This window comes from Hippopotamus amphibius, chromosome 5 (genome assembly GCF_030028045.1).
Source record: "Hippopotamus amphibius kiboko isolate mHipAmp2 chromosome 5, mHipAmp2.hap2, whole genome shotgun sequence".
NCBI classification, from domain to species: domain Eukaryota; kingdom Metazoa; phylum Chordata; class Mammalia; order Artiodactyla; family Hippopotamidae; genus Hippopotamus; species Hippopotamus amphibius.
The window spans coordinates 121,064,960-121,081,546 of NC_080190.1; the positions used below are offsets into that span (position 1 = coordinate 121,064,960).

Here is a 16,587-nt window from a genome sequence, read left to right on the forward strand (position 1 = left end):
ATTTGCATGTATCAGGTTACTTTCAAGAATAATCATATTTTATACCTTTAATTATAATTTGATTTCTCTCATGTGATTACATTTATTCATGTTCCTCATTGACAATTATTAACAATGTATGTTATTATTGTTCATTAAAAAGATTTCATCAGGTCTTATGGATAATGACCCTTTGTCTGTCATATGTGATGCAAATATGACTTTTAGCCACTTGTTTTATTTTAGTTTTGTAAGATTTCATGTTCAGATTTTTGGGAATTAAATGTGTAAAATATGGTATGGCAGAATGAGATTAAATGATAATGGAGATTCTTGAAAGCAGAAATATTTTCTCCATAGTCTCTTGCAGAAAAAGCAAAAGCTGTGTTTTGGGTTGTAGTATTTAATTTCATATGTATATGTTTCCTCTGTAAATCTGTGGTATTACATTTCCAGAGTGAGAATCCAAAGTGATCTAAAAATATGTACAGTATAGTGCTTGGAGTTTAAGTGGACATAATTTTAAAATTTCACCGGAAACTATTTTGACACCCTCCTTAATGGGAGCAAAGCAACTAAGACAAGCTAAACTCTCAACATAAAGTATACGTGGATGCAGAAGAACAAATTCAAAGGTAGAGTTATGGTCTTGGAGCAGACTGACTTTCCTTTTCCCTGCACCTGGGTACCCTCACCATACAAACAAACAGCATCTGCATCAGAAATAATTTGCAAGCATGTTTCCTGGTCAGGTTCTCTGTCCCGAATGATATGAAACAAAATCAAGACATAGCCTCATTAAATCACGCCCAGGGTTTAAAAATTATGCATTCTGTGGTTTGTAAAACTAAAATGCAGAAAATGTATACAACAATTTACTCAACAACTCTGGATGAGTGGCCTACTCTGAGCTGGGTACAGCCCTAGGCATTAGGGATACAGGGTAAATAAGGGGTCATGATCACAGCTCTCAGGAGCTTCCAACTGGCCTTTAACTGGTTACTTCGATCCTTGTTTCACTGTAGTGATTCTGAGACTTTCCATGAAAATATGAAATATATTCAGTTAGCCTAATGCTCTTGAGAGGCATAGGTAGGAAAGAGTTCTAGGAAACCAGAATTTGGAAAATAGATACATATTAAATAAAAGCTCAGTCCTCAGAATAGGAATTTATGATTTCACGTCCCATGAAGGTCATAGGAATGACATTTTTCATGCAGGAAACGGGTGTCAGATGTGGGATTAATGGACTAAGATTTCAGTAGATAGCGCATCTCCAGGATGGATCGCTTTAGTCTTTGAAGAAGGACCAGCCCAGATAGGGGAGGGTCAGGCAAAGTGCAACTGTAGTAACAACAGCAGTGTTAGCAACACAAAGCTGCTGAGTGCTTCGTGCAAGCACCGCAAGACATTTTTCCTCCATCCCCTTCATTTGCCAGATGAAGGGCATCTTCTCTTTGGCTCCTGCATTTTGTTCGTGCATTCATCCCTGCCAGTTTTGGTCAATGGGTTTTTCCTGCAGTGTTGACCCACTTCAGACTTTGGAATCTCTTGTTTGTTGGTCATTTATTCATTCTCTAAATATTCAGTGCCATCACTCGGCTAGTTACTGGGACTATGGAAATGAACAGGGGAGAAAAGGGCACTATTCCAGCCTTCAAGGAACTTTCTTTCTGGAAGGTAGACAGACCAGAGACTCAATGACTATAAAACGGTGTGCTCACATGGCAGGCCATCTGGTACAGCCTGGGGATGAATGAGCCAGCTAGGTCTAGGAAATGCTCCCAGTGCCATGTGCACACAGTTATTTAGTATAATCTGTGTAATAGTATATACAATTATAATACACAATTGATATTATATTATACTATATATTATATTATGTTAGATACATTGTATATGTTACATATACCCAAAATCATTATGTTTAGATGAGGTTAACTATTCAAATGTCCATCAGTAGGAGACCATTAAAGTAAACAATGAAATACTGATGTGCTGATATGGAAACAGCTCCAAAGTATATAATAAGTAAAAAAAATGGGACTTCCTAGGCGGCACAGTGGTTAAGAATCTGCCTGCCAATGCAGGGTACGTGGGTTCGATCCCTGCTCCAGTAAGATTCCACATGCCGCTGAGCAACTAAGCCCCTGTGCCACAACTATTGAGCCCGTGCTGCAACTGCTGAAGCCCATGTGCCGCAACTGCTGAAGCCCATGTGCCTAGAGCCCATGCCCTGCAACAAGAGAAGCCACAGCAATGAGGAGCCTGTGCACCACAAGGAAGAGTAGTCCCCGCTCGCCACAGCTAGGGAAAGCCCGTGTGCAGCAATGAAGACCCAACACAACCAATGAATAATAATAATTAAGAAAAAAAAAAAAAGGAACGTCTCAGAAGAGTGCATGTCGTAGGCTGTCTTTTGTGGGGAGCGAATAAGAATACAGAGTAGTATTTTTTTATATTTGCATAAAGACACTTTGGAGTCCTATGCATAACTGAACAAATAAAACAAAACGGGTTGGGTTGCCCGTTGGGGAGCAGAGATGGGGGATCTAGGCAAATGGGAACACAGGGTAGGAGGGAGGATTTTCACTGTACACATTTTTAATGTTTCTGAGTTAAGTGAATGTGTTACATATTTTTAAAAATTAAATGAACATATCCTGGAACTTTTGGAGGAAAGCTGTCTACTCACGGACTGTGGTGGGTGGATGAAGAGCAGGGGGTGGGATGGAGACGCGTTCCCAGCAGAGCGGCGCAGGCTGGGCTGCAGGCTAGCTTGTGGACAGGTTATGCTCTGTGGGGGGGGCGGCTGGGCTCCTGTGGGGGAGGGTCAGGAGGCCAGGGTGGGAATCCGGCAGGCGCAGGCCATAAGGGCCTCAGTGGCAAAGTGCAAATTCGGATTTCATCTCGAAGGCAATGGGAATCACTGAACGGTGATCAGAAGGAAAGCGAGTGATGAGACTTGCACTGTGTAAGCATGTCTCCAGGAGCAAGTGCAGGCGTGACGGTGGGCGGGGCAGAGCTGGGGCAGGGAGACTGACGCTCAGGAGATTACCGCCATGCCTCAGGTGAGGAGGGAGGAGCAGAGGAACCCAGGCAGGGCCAGTGAGCACGGAGATCCCACAGCCTGATCCGGGCTGCCGCCTTTGACTCCGGGCTGCCGCCTTTGACTCCGGGCTGCCGCCTTTGACTCCTCGTCCCCTCCTGGATCAAATGTGCTCCTCCCCTCACACTGCCCACAGCCTTTCCTGAGATTCCTCCTTGATCTTCAACTTGGCGTTGCTCACGACTTGCGGGGGAGAGATGAGTGGGGTGCGGATGCTCTCAGAGCCTGTGTGACTGTCTCCTGTGGGACCACAGCCCATCCTTCGTTTCTGAGTTCGGCTCTTTTTGTCTGTTTCCGTCAAGCTTGTACATAATTCCTGTCAAATGCTTGTGACTGGGATTTCGTTTCTTCCAGCTCCAAGCTCCACTGTTAGGTGGGACATTTGGGCAGGCAGTATCCACCAGCAGAACCATAACCACGAGTGAATTATTCAAATTTACTTCCCTCTCAACTTGCCAGAGAGCTGCTGCCCTGAAACCCTCCTCCACCACCACGGCCACCTCTCTGGGCACCTCCCTGTGTCCCTCTAGATATTCCTGTGGCTCCAGCAATTGCAGGGGTAACCCCTGGTGCAGGAGGGCCTCTGGGACCCCGCCCCATCTCAGAGCCCTTTGCCTGTTTGCTTCCTTGTTGCCCATGCAGCACAGGCTGTTCAATCTCGCAACCATAAGATTGACATCTCAGCACATGCTAAGCAACTGATACAGGAAGTTTTCCCACATCACTGGATTAAAAAAAAATCACAATTCTAATCATTGTAAACCTATTCATATGAAATAAGTGGAAAATACAAGAAAACCATATGCAATCAGCTGCAACAATGATACATAATTTGATCGTTGTGAAACCAAGTCAGGGTATATTTCATTTTAACATGAAGAGAAAAAATACTACAAATCTTGTCTGGCAGGTATGCTACACAAGAAAAGTCAGAGATCAGCAACTAATATTTTTACTGCTGGAAGGATGAACAGCATGATGAGGACTACGTGTGCAGGTGGACAGCTCTGAACATTCATGAAACTAATATGCAAGGAATTCATTTATAGATGACAAGGACTTTTAGGTGGCAACATACATGTTAGTACTTTTCTCTACTGTAGGTTTTTATGTGTCAGTTCAACTTCGTATCACATAAATACTTTCACCTTGCTGTTCATTTGAAATGGAGTTACTACGGAGAAATGACGTTTTGATTCTACAGCACTCTGCTGCCTTATAAAAACGTGGAAATTATGCCATCACTCCACAAAATGGTTTAGCAATTTTCTGTGATTTTTTTTTAAAGGAGGGGACTCTGTTCACACAAGGATTCTAGAAAAAAGTTTCAATGTTAAACAATTTAATAAGAACCTTTAGAACCTACGATATGATGATAGAACCCTGTTTTACCTTAAAATAGACTGAAACATTTTAAAAGAAAATTTGCCTCCATATTTTTTTTTAAAATTCAAAGATTTAAACATACACATTTCACCACACTTTCATATGTAACTGCCAGGAGAGTAAAAAAAGACCAGAGAATAGGGAAAGATTGATAAACATATATTGACAAGTGACAGCATATAGAAACCAAGAATAATTAGATTCCCTGTTTTTTTTCTCAGTGAGGCTCAGCACCATTACCCACTGACGGCATGACCTTAAGCAACATAGACTGAGGGGCAAAGTGGAGTTCAGTCATCAAACACTCTGGGTTTTATTATTGTGACTATGACTCTAACCAGTTGGAAAGAAGAACTGAGATGGCTGGTTCATGTGAAAAGCATTGTGAGAATGGACTTATTGTGTATTTACTCAAGAAAAATGCCAAGTCCTTGTTGGATCTCAAAGAAACAGCATTCTTGATGATGGTATATATCTTAAATTAATTCCGCTGCACAGTGTGATCAAACTGTGGCTGGGATAGTCTGGTGGAAAGAAAATATCTTTACAGAATTCCCAGCACATAAGCCTTCTGTGGTCCAATCAAGCCATTTCCTCTCTGTTTCTCTGTATGAAACTGTATCCTCACAACCAATTTTAGCCACTAAAATTGTGTAGGACTCTCTGGTGGAACTTTTTTCTTAAGGAATAATTATTTGAAATATGAGATTTGTTAGATTGAGAAAGCCATGGGATGTGTTTCCTTCTTTCTTTGGAACGCACATGCACCATAAAAGAATGCATTAGAAGTAGTAGCAGTAGTAGAAGTATATTAGGAGAAGAGCCCACAGCAGCGAATGGACAATTACCACATCTGGTGGATGTGAAACCAGTCCACTCAATTGTGTGGGTTGTATCTCAAGTTAAGAAACTATAGCAACTACCTGCTTCTAAGTACAAAGTGTCTGGATACCATGAAGAAAAAGATGTCACCTGCCATTAAGCATAACTACTGTTAGCATCATCGCTGCTATTTCCATTGTTTAAAGGATGTTCTCTGTGTGCTTATCTATGGCATTGTCTACCAGGAGGGTGTGGATGGAAGGTTGAGATATAAAATGCCATTAAAGAGAGTCCAGATGGGACAATGACACAAACGTGATACTTACAGAGAGCAGTATTTGGACGGCACTGTGGATGACCTCCAGGTACTGGAAGTCAACGATGCAGCCGGTGACGGAGACATACGTGTAATCGTCCATCATGCCGTGTGCTGACGGGGGCAGCACTCTTCGGACACAGCCAGGCCCGTGTTCCCGCCACCACGACCGGTGGACAGAGATGTTGAATGTCATTAGGTCTGTATCCTAGATGGGCAGGAGACAAGAGAGTGAAAGGAGACAATCATATCACATCACATCTTCGACTTCCACCTTAGGAAGAATTCCGGATGAATGAAATTGTTGAAATGGTTTAAATTTCAAATAAAAAGTGACACAACACAAAGCTAACAATGGCGACGTGTATCATATGCTAAATGAAATAGCTCATTTTTTGTGTGGATTATAGTTATTCAATGTGGAGATATAATTCTTTGAATAATGACATTTCAAGATTAGCACACATCAAAAATCCAGAGATGACATTTTTATTTAAAAAATTGTATGTTTATTTTAAATTATATCATTCACATTGACATTTTCTTCTGTCCCTCCTTTGCCATTGGCATCACCATCATGAGCTAATATTTACTGAGAGATTTTTTTTGCCTGCTAGACATTGTTCTGAGCATCTGTCACATATTATGTGTTCATGCAGGTACTATTATCATCCTAACTTACAGTAGGCTGAATAATCATCCCCTCAAAACACATTTATGTCCTACTCCTTGAAACCTGTGAATTTTAACTTACATGGCAAGAAAAGGACTTTGCAGATGTGATGTGTTAAGGGTCATGAAATGGGGGGATTATCCTGGATTATCTGATTGGGACCTAAAGACAATCACATGTCTGCTTAGAAGAGGGAGGCAGAGAAATATTAGCCACCAGGAAGAGCAGAAGGACAGTGTGACCATGGAGGCAGATATTGGAGTGATGTGGCCACAAGCCCAGGAATGTAGGCCACCACCAGAAGCTGGAAGAAACAAGAAAGGATTCTCCCTAAGACTCCAGAGGGAGTGTGGCCAACTGCCAACATCTTGATTTCAGCCCAGTGACACTGATTTCAGACTTCAGTCCTCCAGAACTATGAGAATATAAATTTCTGTTAAGACACCAGGTTTGTAGTATTTGTTGTATAGTAATCATAAAACAAAACAAACCAAACAAAAAAACCCCCATAAAACAGGTAAGGAAAGTTATTCACAGAAAGGCAAAATAAACTGCCCAACTTTGCTAATAAATAAATTAAATGAATTGCCTATTTAGTGGTAGACCCAGAACTTGATCCTAGGCAGTCTGTGCTTTTAACTGTGAGGTAATATTTTCCCATTATCGACTGTGTCCCCCTGCCCAATCCCTTACAATTCCTTATACCCTGAAGGGAACTAGATCCTTCTTCCTCAGTTGTTTCCAGAAAATACCACCACAGCTGAGCAAAAGAACAAAGAAAGCAGTCCTTGACTTTTACATATCAAAATAGGCTTTCAGAGCTCTGTTAAGACATCAGTTCAGGTGTTTAATCCTTAAGAGAGGCCCCTTAGTATTTGCAGTGTCAGCCATAAAGAACTAAGGTTATAACATTTTTGTCATAAACAGCAGTTTGAAAAGAATAAATGAGGAACCAGATTCTAGATTCCCAGATAAACTAAAGATTAAAGCTGCTGGTGTGGAGCAGGAAGGAGGAGGTGTGGTGATGAAAGGGTGCCCATGGACTGTCGGCTGTGGACTGGGGACAGCGGATCAGCAGGGGAGCCAAGGATGCAGGAGCAGGTCAGCTGGTCCATTTCCCAGCCTCCACTCCTCGAGAGCTTGTTGTCACTGGTGCCAGGGGCCGCCCACTGATGGTGCAGCACAAAGAATGCACATCTGTGCATCCCAGTGCCCCTCGGAGGACCATCCCCATCTCAGTGGTGTAGGACACTCTTAAGTACCAGAAATTGGGAACTCTGAAAACTTAGGGGAAGCTGGTTTGAAATGGAAAGTTCTTGAACTTCTCTAGGTGTCTGAGACTGAATATAACCAGCATGGGAGCCCCCTGAGGAAGAACAGTGGGGAGCCCCTCGCCTGCTGTTACTCCTTGCTGTATATGATACCTGCAACCCGAGGTGAGAAACGTTTCCAGTTCACGCTGGTAGGCAGTTACACCACAGTTTTAGATTTTCCTCAATTGAAGTAATTCAAAGTTCCATTATAAGTATGCCTCTGATTAGGTGAATAATAAAACATTTTCTATCTTTTTTTTTTTTTGGTTCTTGGTTTGCTACACGTATTCAGTTACCTTTACAGTTATAGCATTTTATGGATAATAAAACATTTTACATCATCTTTTTTTTTTTTTTCTTTTTTTTGGTTGCTGGTTGGCTACATATATCATTTGCAGTTATTCTCTGGAGGGAAAATATTATAGAAAAATATAATTGCTTTTGCTTTTGCTAGTTTCATACAAGGCAATTTACCTGCAGGCAAACTGCATGCTGCTTCCTTTTCTGGCTGGCAGATTTAATCTCTTATAGCTAGTCTTGGTCACTACAGAAGAGCTATTATTTCTGATTTGAATAGAATTCATTAGGTTCAGGATAAACTAGTATGATCTCAAAATTCATAACAATTTCTATTCTTTAAGCATTCTTACCCGGTGGCCTTTTCTACTTCAAGACTGTAAGTTCCTTTCAATATGACTTTGACTAAAATTTATATTATCCAAATAAAAGAAAAGTGAATTTATGAACTAATGATACATGTTTGTTACACTCAGAGAAATCTCTCACTGCAGTTCTCAGTTACTTTGTTGGTGCTATAACATGTTTATAAACTGTTCTATTCTTTGCAATGACTGTATTAAAATCTGAATGAGAAAATCAATAGCAAATTATATTTAAAGTTTAGACCTCTTCAATTGGGTATAAAATTTTATCACAAGTTTGTGTCTCATTTCTATCTCCTTCAGTAGTTAGATTTCAAACATTAAAAAACACCTTAACACATAAGAGACTCAACTTCCTATGTGAGGCACATCAGAGGAAATGCAACTCAGAAAGCTATGATTTTTTTAATAAAGAAGTAAATAAATAAATGCAGAAGTTCATTTATTGTGATGACCTTTGACTATCACATGGGTTAGTACTAGACCATAGATCAACAAAGTAACCTTAAAAACAATTGAGTAGCTCAAATGTCATTTCTTTTCCATTTCTTGGAATTAGAGTATTATCTGAGAATTTAAGCACACCATGGTTAAGAAAACTGACAACAGATGTCTCTGCCACTGTCTTTAGAATTTAAAAGATGTAGACAATGATATTTGTATTTATCCAAGTGTATGTGATTACCAAAGGACAGTTTGTAAAATAAGGAGAAAGAAAGCAAGGAGAGAGAAGAAACATGCAGGGTTTGGGAAGTGTGAGGAGAGCCCGGAGAGAGAGAGCACGTCAAGGTCAACAAGAGTAAGAATTTCAGGGAAGTTGGTAACGCCAGAGACAAAAATACCCCTAAAACAAACCAAACCAAACCAACCAACCAACCAACCAACCAAACAACAACAAAAAATAACATTGAATTTGCTGATTGGTGGGCGATGGGGACCTTACAAAATGCAATGCTGGAAGAGTGCTGGGAGTGAAAAAACTGGATTTCAAGGAATTGAGGGGATAGACAGGAGAGGATTTGGTGTTTTTCATGAAGCTGGGAGTTCAGGTAGTAAGAACATGGGATGGTGGCTTCCAGGCTGGACAAGGAGAACAAAAGTCAATCCGGGTACCTACTCACACAAAGTTATAACTTAAAATTATTCCAGAATTTCTGCTTTTCCCTGAATATCTACTCAAGTAAATACTAAATGTTTAAAGGCCCTTTCATCTCATTAGTGTGAATCTCAAACTTGTTCTCATTTTCTTCAAGCACTTGAATTAAAAAAAAAAGGAATTTCCAGCATTCTTTGAAATGTTCATTAACAATGCGGACATGCCTGCCCACATTTTATTGGCAGTAAGTGTAGTTACAGTATTGGAATCGGCTCGCATCCTGAAAAATTCAGTATTCACTTTTTATTATAGTAGATTGCTATATGATTTTTCATTAATCAGGATCTAGTCTCTCTCTTATTCTTCTTTGTTCTTTTAATTATCTGCTTTTTGGTATGTGTTTAATTTAAATTTAGCTAATCCTCTCTGTTTCCAGAAATGGACTCCCAACTACTACTAATAGTTTTTTTCCTTTCTCCTTAGTTGTGTCTCGAAGGGTCATTGAATCCAATTTTGTATGACTATCTATTTTCTTTGTCTTTTCACTTTCTTTTACCATAAGCCAGCCCATCTGGAAGTGAAAATGCGATCTTGAGGCGAAGTCCGCATGTATTTAAGGAAATAATTTTGCTCAATTTTAGAGTTAGCTTTGGGTTTACATTTATATAATTAAATTCAATTATAATTGAAACTTCTTTTGAAATACTGTTTATCTCAGAATAATAATTAGAAAAATTAAAACTATATTACATTTCTAATAATTTTCTTTTCACTGAAGCATCAAACATTTCAGAGAGTACTATAGATCTATATAACAAAGGACAAACATAGTGCTTGGTAGAGAGGTTTAAGTGTGTGGTTTAAATCATACAAAGACAGCATCAGTTCAAATATATCAAGAATTATATATTATTTTCCTATTTTAAAAGCAGCTCTTAGGGATAAGCTTAAAATGTTTACAAGCTTCCATTGGAAAGTTTGTCATTTGCTGGTGCTTTCTTAAAGAACTCTTCCTGCAAGCCATGAGCATGTCATAATCATTTAAGACTGTGCCTCTAGTGCTGAATATAAAGAGCAGTCTGCAGAGTGAGGAGTGGCCACTGATCATTTTGATTTTCTGTTTCTTATCCTTACAACTAGGTATTGCTGTGGCTTTCAACTGTTTACCATTGATCAGAGGCCAGAGGCAGAGCTAAAAGTAATCAAGCATTTTGTCTTCAATCTAATTCCCTAGACTGAACCACTTTAGTAAGTCGTGAAGTCTCATCCATCTATTCAACAGATATTTACAGAGTTTCTAAAATAAGCTATGCATTGGGATTTAAGAGGAACATAACATCTTATTCTTGCCCTCAGGGAATGTATATTCTTGTCTAGAAGACAAGTAGTAAATAATTAAGTAGACAAAAATAATTTTACATTGTACAAATTAATATAAAGAATAATGTGATGGAGAGTGACTGGGATGTGGAGTGGAGTTAGTTTATACAAGGTAGCAGAGGAGGCTTCTCTGATGGTTGATATTTGGGCTGAGACCTGTTGGTTGAGAAAGAACCAGAAGATGTGAAGATCTGGGGAAAGAGTGTTGTATGCAAACAGAACTTCAAGTACAAAGTTCATGGGATGGCAAAAAGGTTTAAGTATTCCAGGGCCTGACTGAGGGCCCACATAGCTGGAGTGAAGCTGAGGTGAGGACAGAAGTGGTACAAAAAAAGACTGAAGACACAGAAAATAAGCTATGATAAAGAGTCCAGATTTTACTCAAAGTTCAGTTGGGAGGTCAAATACTGATATCACCTGCTTTGCATTTTTCAAAAGATCATTCTAAGAACTGTATAGAGAATGGATTTGATTATATAGAAAAGTGGAAGCCAGAAAGGTGGTTATTGTGGCAGGTCAAATGACTTGGAGAAAGATGGTGGCAGTAGAGGCGGCAGAACAGAGAGGGGAGACATATTTTGGAGGTAGTATAGCATGTGGAAATGCGGTGAGATAAATGAAGATTCATTTCTGACTGAGCAGAAAGGCTCCCATCTGCTGATGGCAACTCTCTGAAGAAGAGAACAGTTCTGAGCCACCAACAGCCAATAAGTCAACAGTTGGGAAGTGGGTACCCTGGCTTTGTAAAGGGGAAAAGATGGAGCACAAAAACAGTATTTGCCAGTGTATTTACATCAATTTGGCATTTTCAAACGATTTTCCTTATATGTGGGTTAAAGTAAATAAGTAATCATGCCAAATGGTGTTAGAAATAAGGATTTTTAGCATAAGAGAAAAAAGATAGTTATGAGATCAAAGAAAATAAGTGTGAATACTGTAATTTGGAAAACAAAGAGTCTACAGCTCTTCCTGTTGGTAACATAAATTTTAGTAATATATTTTACCATCTATTTTTTATCACTTTAGAAATGAGAACCAAAATACTGCCTGTTATAAATTAATCTTAAGAACGATGAAATCAGTTCATTGAAATTTCCTCCTGCTGTTACCTACACAACTTTTATTATCATGCTCTGTGCTATGGCTCTAGTGCATTCAGTCATACTGTTAATCATATAATTTTCATTAAAATGTACAACGTTTGTGCTCATTTATTTTGTTTTGATCTTTTAATTCATTCAGTTGAACACTTCAGTCCTAGAGTAAGAAGCACTTGTAAAAAATAACTATTGCTGAATCATTTATTTATATTCCTATCTGGATTAGCTGAATTTTAGATAAGTACAGTTTTAGTTTGTAAGTATATATATTCACTGTTTTATTTAAAGGATTAATATAAGCTCTATCCTCTTAGTCTTTGAAGGTTTGGTACGGTAGGCATGGCGCTTTATACATGTAAGTAAAATTGTACTGCTGCTAAAAAAAATGTGATGTTAAAATTGAACTGAAAATATCAAAATGCACTCATGATTTAAAATCATTATATAAATTGTGTGTGTGTGTGTGTGTGTGTGTGTGTATGAACTCTGTCCACTGAAATGGCTTAGAAACAGTGTCACTCCAGTAGCAATGAGCACTAAAACAACCTCTCACTAAGAAGAACCAAGGTTATTCCCTGGAGAAATGCTAAATCCAGGTGTGGTGCAGAAAGCAGTAAGAAGTGTGTGCAATATATTTTTGTGCTAGAAATTATGAAAATTTTCAAAAATTGATGAGTCATTTTAAAAGGATATAAGAAGCAGTATGAAGGGTCTATCACTGGCTAAAGTTGTGGTAATTTGAACATTAGAAAGAATAATGATTGAGGCAGACCAAACACACTGAATCAATGAAAACCTGTGATCCCATCATACTCAAAGAAGAAAAGCAGAAAAACTCACTGTTAATATTTAAAGGAGCTTTTTAAACAACACTTTCTCTGAGCTTTCCATTCAATTTTCTTTTAAGAATCATTTAAAAAATATTTATTTATTTTTATTTATTGGCTGTGTTGTGTCTTCATTGCTATGCGCTGGCTTTCTCTAACTGTGGCAAGTGAGGACTACTCTTCACTATGGTGCACGGGTTTCTTATTGCAGTGGCTTCTCTTGTTGCAAAGCATGGGCTCTATGCATGCAGGCTTCAGTAGTTGCGGCATGTAGGCTCAGTAGTTGTGGTGCACGGGCTTAGTTGTTCCGTGGCATGTGGGATCTTCCCGGATCAGGGATCGAACCCGTGCCTCCTATATTGGCAGGCGGATTGTTAACCACTGCGCCACCAGGGAGGTCCCATCCATTCAATTTTGCTATGAACTGCTTTACAAAATGAAGTTTATTATAACAATTGTATAATTGTCTTTAATTATAAAAAACAATTGTATTTGAAAAATGAGTGATTAAAGGGAAAAAAGCATTTATTTTGCCTTTCCAGCAGGAATTACGCATCAAGATGACCAAGTCAATAAGGTAAAACTCTATATAACTGATAAATGTCAGGCAATAAATATAGAAGAAATGAAAGATTTTTTTAAAAATTACAAATTATGATGAAATTATTTGATTCTTATAAGGATTAGCAATTGATTGTAAAAAAATCAATTCGGTAATTCATGTAGTGCCAAAGTACATAACAGATTTCTTTTTTAGTGTCAAGCAGTACTTACAGAATAATAATAAAAATACCGCATTTCAGAACTTGTGAAATATACATAAAACGATATTCAGGGAAAAATTTATGGTATTAAATATTCATAGTAGAAACGAAAAAAGGCTAAGAATTAATGAGCTAAGCATACAGTTCAAAAACTTAAAAAGAATAACAAGTTAAGACTAAAGATGTTAGAAGAAAAGATGCAGATACAGATTTAATTAAATATTTGTTATATGCCTATGCTGTGCTGGCATCTGGGATTAATCCATGAACCAAACAGACAAAATCCCTGCTCTAGTGAAGTTAACATTCTAGTATGAGAAGACAGACGATAAATACAAGAAAAATAAAGTCTCTTTCATGTTAGAAGATGAGTGTTCATTACAAAGAGTAGAGGTAGGGCATCAGAAATATACAGGAGCAGAAACTAAAGATACAATAGAAAAGGTCGACAAAGCACAAATTTATTTCTTTAAAACGCTAATAACAATAACAACACCCTGGTAAGGGTGATCAAGCTTGACATTACCTGTCATTGTCCAGGTGGCCTGGTGGCCACTCAGATACAGGACAATGATCAGTCTTAAGCAGGATAAAGTGGCAACACCTACACGTTTAAAATGGGCATGCCTTATGAGTCTGCAGTTTTACCCCTCTGAATCTACCTAGCTCATATATACACCTGTATACACACGTGAGAGTGTTCATAGCATTGTTTGCAACAGCAAAAACTTGGGAGCAACCTAAACGTCTATCAAAAATTAAGAAATTGGCCTTCATGCAATCACATGCTATGTGAAGTAGAAATAAAGTAAGCCTCTGTATATTAAAAAGGATGGGTTTCTCAAACGTGTTGACAAAAAGAATCAAGTTGTAGAAAAAAATAAACATTTTTGCTTTTTATTTTGTTTATTTTTGCATGACTTCAGTATTTAAAGTTTAAAAAGGTGCACAACAATACTATGTATTTTTAGAATGCAGATATGTGTAGTAATAGTTTAAAGAAATACACAAATATAATAAATATAAAATGCAGAATATAAGGTGAGAAAAAGGATCGGGGCATAATAAACAAGAAAGGTTTAACTCTTGGAAAAGTTTTATGTTTTTATTTCATTAGTATTTGAGTATTTGACTTATTTCACCACTTTTTATTGTGTCACATACTGCTTGAAAATAAAAAATTAAAATAAAAAAAAACTTTCCATTTCTTTCCACTCAAATTGCCACCACCCTAGACTGGTTACCCAATGTTTTTCTCCCGGACAATTGCAATGACTTCTAAACACAAGTCCTGGCATCTTCTCCTCTTCTCCTCCTACTTATTTTTCTTATTAACACCAGAATAATATTTTTAAAACCCAAAAGTGTTGATGTCACCAGTTGCTTAAAGCACTTCAATGGTTTCCCATTGCCCAAAGAAAAAACATTAACTCCTTGGCAGAACTTGAAAGGTATTGACTTACTCTGATTTTAATCACTTCTCCAGATGCCTTGTTTTTCTCCCCCTCACACTCTATGCTCTAGCTATACAGAGCTTCTTTCTGTCCCCCAAATAAGTAGTTCTTTCTAACCTGTTGGTCTTCACACATCCTGTTCCATCTTTATAGAATATTTTCTTTTACTCTCACCCTTCATGTTTTTCCTCCATCTCTACAATCAACCCCTCCCCATCCTGGTTACCTGGCTAACTCCTATTTATTTTCAGATTTCAGCAGAGACATCAACTTCCTCGGGAAGGTCATCCCTGGCCCTTGGAAAGTCATCCTTAGAAAGTGTGGGCAATAAAAGCCTTCTATGTTCTCCTGAGTGCCTGGTCCTTTCATGTAATTTTATATCTTTATTTGAGTGGGGATGACACATTACTTTTTTTACAATCAACTTTCTGACTCACCTGGCAGATTATAAACCAACTATGATCTGCACTGCTTTCCAAGCGCTAAGCTCACAAAAATAGCTCAATTTTTTTAAATCAAATGAATAAATGAGCCTAACTGCTGGATTTTTGAGGCACAAACTCAATTAAGAATTGAGAAAACCTCAAAAAACCAGAAAGTCACTGAACATCCATTATTGCTACTAGGAGTGTGAATTTGTACAGCTGCTTTGAAAAAAGTTTTGTATAACCACTGTAGCTAAAGAAAAGTATGCCTTACGACTTAGTGGTCCCACTCCTGAGTATGTGGCCAGGAGAGATGAATGCATATGTCCACCAGAGACCTGTACAAGAATGTTCTCAGTAGCTTTTAATAGCGCAAACCTGAAAGCGGTCCAAATGTGCATCGACAGTAGAATAGATAAATGTGGTAAGTTCATCACACAGCAACAAAAAAGAATGAACTGCTGATACACACAAGAGCATGGTTGAATCTCACAAACATGATGTTGACTGAAAGAGGTCAGACTCCATAGAGGACATGTTCATAGAGGTGATTCTATTTCTATAGAGTCCTAGGAAAGTCTGCGGTGGATCTGTGGTGACGAAGGAAGGAGTAGGGAGGACGGGTTCTGATGAGGAAGGGTTGTCGCTGGAGCTGGGACTTTTGCGGTGTTGGAAAACCATATAATTTCTTCTAAACCACAAGCCTTTCTTCTACATGAAGCAAGTTGGGGCTGCAGCGTTTTTCAAACCTATACTTTCCTGTCTCATTCATTTTGCAGTTGACATGAGTCTTATCAAATGCATTTCTTAAGAAAGGTGACTGTGGAGAGGGTTAGCCATCTTTCTCATGTGTAATTAAAATAATTGAGACACTCTGCAAAACTAGGAGGAAAAGAACCAATTTGAAAGATCGAATTTCTTTGCGAAACCATTGGATGTTGTGGAAGGAACCAAATAAACCTCCTTCCCTCCCCAGTTTCCTAATAATGACTTTAAAGAAATCTTTAGTCCCATTAGAGGAAATGATGTGAATGAAGACCAGCTCCTGCAGGGCCACCTTGAAGGCAGATGGGGGAAATACAGTGAGAAGTTTACAGAAGTCGGCAATTTGAAGGAAAACTTTTGTTTTACTTTTAAATGTCAAAGTCCCCTCCTCTTATCTGTGTTTACTTTGTATTTGTCCATTCATTAGCCATGTCTTGTTTTATGCTGGTTTGTCTACTTCTGATGTGCTTCAGGTCCATAGGGCAGAACCAGGGATGTGCCTGCAAAAACAGCCTC

At 38.5% G+C, this 16,587-nt stretch overlaps 1 protein-coding gene across 1 annotated transcript in view; it reads right to left on the bottom strand.

The window, feature by feature from the left end:
• Window positions 1–16,587, bottom strand: part of NKAIN3 (sodium/potassium transporting ATPase interacting 3) — a 575,178-nt gene that overhangs the window by 143,112 nt on the left and 415,479 nt on the right. The window contains exon 4 of the mRNA XM_057737552.1: window positions 5,623–5,820. Within this exon, the coding sequence (XP_057593535.1) occupies window positions 5,623–5,820 (198 nt within the window). The remainder of the gene's footprint in view (window positions 1–5,622; window positions 5,821–16,587) is intronic.